Below are 6,041 nucleotides of genomic sequence, written 5' to 3'. Positions count from 1 at the left end.
GGTGAAGCTCTCCCACCACTACATACTGGGATTATTTTTTCATAATAACGGAGCACTTAATTGCACATTAGCGCTGCCAGCTTTTTTTTTAAGGGAGGTGGAAGTGGCAACCCCACCCCCAAGGACTGGTGCCTTCTAAGACCACCTGCTACTCTGAAAGCCTTCTAGAGCGGATTGTACTGGCGAGGGCCATCGGCGAAGCGTACGCACGTGCGGCGGTACGCAGCGTGCGCTGGGCGCAGGAAGGCGCCTTCGGAATGGCGAAGTCTCAACGGTGGGCCCCATCCCTGGCCTCTGCGAACGCGGGTGGACGGGCTAGATTTGCATAGTACCCGGCCGGAACTCCCCCCTTTTGCTCGCGGCTCCTCTGCTCCCGGATCTCCGCGCGAGGCCTGGTGGGCGGGTGCGCGCCTCGCCTGCCCCCGAGGGGGCGGCCTCCCTGCGCGCCTTCGCTCTGCAACTGTGGGAGGGCGTCGAGGAAGCGACCTCGCGACGCCGGCGCGCGTATTTGTGTACCGGCGCACGTGTCTCCCAGCCTCAGGAGACACGTGTCTAAGTTACCCCCCCCCCACACACACACTTTTTTCATTCCTGAGTTTCCCAGCCTGCGTGCACGATAGAAAACCCCACCCTCCTCTCCCGGGAAAGAGAGTGTTAGTTCCAGCGTAAAGCGCCACCCTCGGCTTGGGGCGGTACAGAAGGCGGGAAGGATCAGGCACGGAGTCTCGCTCGCCTCAGGGGAGGCAATCTCCTTCTCCCTTAACCCGGTGTAGAAGCCCGCCCGTGTGAACGGGAGGAAAGCGGCTGTGCGCAGAAGCTGGCGGAGGAGGTGGAGAAGGCAGTCGGAGGAGGAGGGAGAGAGAGCGGGCGCTCGCTTCTCCTGTTGCCGGGGAGCTGGACGCCGCTTGCCCCGGCCCCGCGCCCCGCCGGGAGGATTTGCCGAGGGCGCCGGGGGGGAAGGAGGGAGGGAGGGAGGGGAGGGAGGAGCTGGATCCCAGGCGCCAGAGAGGAGGACAGCTAGGTGAGAGGAGGCGCGCAGTCGGTGCCCGTCCCGTCCCAGCGCCCCGGGGCGTCTCCGCTCCGCAAGATGCGCGGCAAGGACAGGAAAGAGAGCCTCTCCGACTCCCGCGACCTCGACGGTTCTTACGACCAACTAACCGGTGAGTCCCTCCCGGGCTGGCAGGGCGCTCGGCTCCGGGGCGGTGTGGGAAGGTGTAGCATCCCTCTAGCGGCAAACTACCTAGAGCGGGGTAGAGGCCCCGGGTCTAAAATGTTCCGTCTGAACTTCACACACGCACCAGTGATCCGCGGAGGGGCCCCCTCTGTGCGCCCTCTCCACTCTCTTGGGCGACCTGCAGTCCCTGTGCAAACTTCCACTTAGCCAAAGTGGACGCTTGCTCGATGTGGACTTCGTCCCTTGAAATCTGGCCCCGTGGTTTACCCTAGAGGGCACCTGGAGCATGTTGGCTGGCTATGTGTGGTGTGTGTGTGGTACATGCTGGAGAAATGAGTCTTCTTTATTTAGCTTTGGGAGATACACCTTGCTCCAGACAATCAGAACTATGTGCTTCCTGGATTAGGTGTGGTGCCCCCTTTGGAAAACTAAAGGGAATTCTTGATGAATAGTCTCTCCCAACTCCCGTGTCCAAGTCAAGGCGACCTGACTGAATGGATGCACCCACTTGAGAGAGGCAAGTGGGAATCCGGAAGATAACACAGAAGGGGGTTCATTTAATCCCCTTTGCCTACTCCCGACACCAAGGGAAAGCATCAAGATGCATCTCAGGTGTGTCTGGCTTAATAAGGGAAGGCATGCCCCCTGGGGCCTTCGTGGTTTCCCCACACCTGGAAAAGGGCCTAGTAGATAAGGAACCCCCTGCACAGGGGCTACCGGTAGCAGCAAAATCCCTCCAGAGGCCTGTAGCTCTCCATGGTGCTGGTTTTTGTCAGAGGCACTGGGTCCTTCGCTATGGCCGAGTAGTCCAATTTTCGCTGCGCCTGTTGCCCCTAAATGTCATTTAAGCAATTCAGTGCCTGCAAAATGGGCTCTTCACCCGCAGAGATGTGATGAAAGGAGATATTTTGAGCCGAGTAGGAATTCAAAGCCCACACAACTTTCCCATTTCTCCAGTGACTTTAACACGTCCATATGGATTTAAAATCAAAATCAAGTTAAAAATAGAGTGCCTCCCAGGCTGCAACCTTTGATTGCAGAGCCTGCTGAGGAGACGCAAGCATTGTGCTGCTAATTCTCTGCTGTCCAGGTAACAGCCTTGATTTCACAGTACCCTGTTCAGCAGGCAGATCTCCGTGTGGTCTTTTCATATGAAGGAAAGCGAGACACGGTTAGAAGCAGGAAATCTGTGCTTTTCAAAGTGAGCCCTGCTTCACAATTACTAGTGAAAATGAGTAATGCCTCTCCATTGTTGTTGTTGTTTCTGGATGTCATCATGGATTCATTCTCTGTCTGTCTCTTCTCTCTTGGAACTAAACTTCACCTATAAAGCTGCTGCAAAGGAAATAGGGGGCTATTCAATTCCGTTTTACTCAGAGTAGACTCACTGAAATGAATGGACATTACTAAGTTAGGATCATTGATTTCAGTGGGTCTACTCTGAATACAACTTAGTTGAATACCACCCAATATGTTTCGGTTTTTAAAGGAATTTGTCCGATGAATAGGTTTTGTCTTTTAAGTCAGTAGGTGTACTTGCTTCTGGTAGGTTAGGATCAGATCCTTTCCCTTCCATCTCAGTCACTTATGCTGCCCCATCGTTTTCAGGTACAACCTCATATTTCCTGCCTCATTTTAGGTCAACTGTCTCTTTGCCCCCACCCCACATATCCTTTGTCACCAACTCCCTTGAGTCATTCATCCCCATCTTTGTAGTCTCTTCCCAGACACAGCTGCTGTATGTGTCCTCGGTAGACAGTTAGTCAGAAGACTAAACAAGGAATGAAGGGAACAGAACACTTGCTATGGAGCTAGTCAAACCATGTGGCTGAAGATCACATAGACCTACTGTCACCTGCACTGAACGTGCAGCAAAATATGACCTCCCAGTAGACTTGCAAAGAAAGCGCAGTGGGGGCTGAGTTCTCCTTGCCTGACAGTGCTGTGCTGGCACTGTCTCCTTTATCTGCAGGGTGCCTCTGCAGACATCATGCGGGGCAGTGATGGGGACAAAAGGCAGATCTGTTTGCTTCTCTAGACTCAGATCAGGGCTGCTGTGCAAGTCCACATTGTGACCTGACATTCCCTGGTTTAACCATCTTTTCAAAGTTTTCTTAGGAATGTAATGAAGCACAATGTTGGTTGTGTGTAGAGAATTCACTACGCCAGATCAAAACAGGCTGAAGTCATTAAAAAGTTACCTTGTGTTGACGAGCACGCTAAGGATGGTTGTGTGAACTGGCACACAGTGAGAAGGCAAATAAAGTGCCTGGGCTTATCCACACTTTTTTCTTGTCCCATTGCCTTCCCTTTAGCGCTCTTTAACTACTCTTTGGTGCTCAATTGCAGCAAATGTAAGTTTGTTCTGATTTAAAGCTAAATAGTGAATTATCCCTGGGAAAGGAGTGGGGCAAGGGGAAAACTGCTCAGTCCTGCGCTTTCTAGGCATGGGGCAAGCGCAAGTGTGGATGTGCCCTCAGTGTCTGTGTGTGCACGGTGCTTCCAGACACACTTCATTCTGGAAGTGCCTGACAGCCTTAGCTATCCTGAACAGAATGACTTTGGCCTCAAGAGTACCTAAAAAGCATCACGGTGTTCTGGCCAAGGATTGTATTCACATTCATCACTGTGCCTGTGGCACCGAGCAAGATATTATTGCAATGCCAATAAAAATGCAATACACTTTCAGTGCTGCTTCTGGCTAACTCGGAAACAACCCTACTTTTTCCAAAGGATGTTGGAAAGCATTCTTGAATCAATAATCTGGCTAGACCCTTTACTTGGTCCAATCTCATCTCCAAGTCATGCAGGTTTTGCTTTCCTAGAAGAAACCACAGAATGGTTAAGCTATCACTTTGAGGTTGTCATACGATGTCCAAAGTTGGTCCACAGTGGGTACGGATCTGACCCATCAGCTGTATCCAGTTTTGCACCCCTGAGTTATAGAGTGCCCTCTTATTTCTTAGCCGTTGGTTGCTATTCTAAAATTGCAGTCTTAAAACATTGGAAAGCAACTGTGCACAAGCAGCCTTCGCATTTCTGTGCAACTGTTTGTAATGCAGATCTGAGCAACTTTCAGAATGCCACTGCCACCACAACAATTCTTGATGAGTACCTTGCAGTGGGGTGAGGAACATGAGTTTAGACTCTTCTGTTGAGTGTCTGCACAAGCAGGTGTCTAGTTTGGTTGCTTTCCACATTGCTTTCCACCATTGCCACCTGGGAATAAAAACCCTATAAAAAAAGCACCTGGAACCATCACAAATGCTGCTAGTTGCTACTGTGTGTGAGGAAGAGGGTGAATTCTGGGCACCTCAATGTGACAGAAGTGTAGGAATATAGGAAGCTGCTTTATAGTGAGCCGGACTATTTGCCCGTCTAGCTCAGTGCTGTGGCTCTCTAGGGTTTCAGATAGGGGACATTTCCAGTCCTATCCTACCTGGAGATGCTTGGGATTAAACCTGGGGGCTTCTTCCTTCAAAGCAGATGCCCTGTCACTGAGCTACAGCCCATTCTTCTGTCGTACAAATCTGAACCTGAAAATGAAGTATTAGGCCCTTGCTGTTGCTGTTATTCTGATCTGTTCCACTGTTGTAGCCACCCGTATCTAGGCCAAGTTGTACTTGGAGAAGCCCCATTGCAATAATTTCCATGGGTCTGCTTTGAGGAAAACCTTGTTGAATTCTACCCAATAGGTTTAACAAGAGGTGGTGGCAATATGACAGACTGCAGCATACATGTATTTATTTCATCTCACTATGGTTCTGGAGAAATGTGCCCTGCAGCTTCATGATGCACTGTAAATACATGTGAAACTTCTTCCATCATAAACAACAGCAAAGCACAACCTCCCACCCCACTCAGTTTGTAAAGCCTTCTCCAATCAAGTGTCTTCCAGATGTTTTGTACAGCAATGATCATCCCATCAGCTGTACTAACTGGGACTGAGGAAACTCATAGCCCAAAACATCTGTAGGATACCCAGTTGGAGAAGGCTGGAGTATGCTATGGGCAGATGTGGCCCTTTCATGCGGCCTTACATTTCTAATAATAGTAATAATAATAATAATAATAATAATAATAATAATAATAATAATAATAAAATTTATTATTTATACCCCGCCCATCTGGCTGGGCTTCCCCAGCCACTCTGGGCGGCTTCCAACACAATATTAAAATTACAATAATTCATCAGACATTAAAAGCTTCCCTAAACAGGGCTGCCTTAAGATGTCTTCTAAAAGTCTAGTAGTTGTTGTTCTCTTTGATATCTGGTGGGAGGGTATTCCACAGGGTGGGTGCCACTACTGAGAAGGCCCTTTGTCTGGTTCCCTGTAGCTTGGCTTCTCATAATGAGGGAACCGCCAGAAGGCCCTCGGCGCTGGACCTCAGTGTCCGGGTAGATTGATGGGGGTGGAGACGCTCCTTCAGATATACTGGACCGAGGCCATTTGGGGCTTTAAAGGTCGGCATCAACACTTTGAATTGTGCTCAGAAACGTACTGGGAGCCAATGTAGATCTTTCAAGACCAGTGTTATGTAGTCTCGGCGGCTGCTCCTAGTCACCAGTCTAGCTGTCGCATTCTGGATTAGTTGTAGTTTCTGGGTCACCTTCAAAGGTAGCCCCACGTAGAGCGCATTGCAGTAGTCCAAGCGGGCTTTGCCTCGTTATGCCCCCAGCAGGGACCACAAACAGTTTGTGACTGGTTCTGACCACACTGCACTGTTTGTGATTTATTTCACAACTCACAAGGTGCTGCTTGTGAAATAGGCAGAAATGTGAAATACCGATTGGTGATTAATCCCAAGCTCTGGTGGTTCATGATTTTAAAACATCAGACCTGCCAGGGATAAATATGTAGTCGGT

General features: G+C 50.1%; 1 protein-coding gene across 2 annotated transcripts in view; it reads left to right on the top strand.

The window, feature by feature from the left end:
- The first annotated feature begins 622 nt into the window (after positions 1-622).
- Positions 623-6,041, top strand: part of KCNIP2 (potassium voltage-gated channel interacting protein 2) — a 98,610-nt gene continuing 93,191 nt past the window's right edge. The window contains exon 1 of one of the 2 annotated variants that reach the window (XM_033149857.1): positions 623-1,160. In XM_033149857.1, the coding sequence (XP_033005748.1) occupies positions 1,088-1,160 (73 nt within the window). In that variant the 5' untranslated portion in view covers positions 623-1,087. The remainder of the gene's footprint in view (positions 1,161-6,041) is intronic. The other variant, XM_033149853.1, reaches the window with a different exon arrangement.

Source organism: Lacerta agilis, chromosome 5 (assembly GCF_009819535.1).
Source record: "Lacerta agilis isolate rLacAgi1 chromosome 5, rLacAgi1.pri, whole genome shotgun sequence".
NCBI classification, from domain to species: Eukaryota; Metazoa; Chordata; class Lepidosauria; order Squamata; family Lacertidae; genus Lacerta; species Lacerta agilis.
Note: the sequence above shows the minus strand (reverse complement) of the source record. Positions and strands in the feature narration are given on the sequence as shown.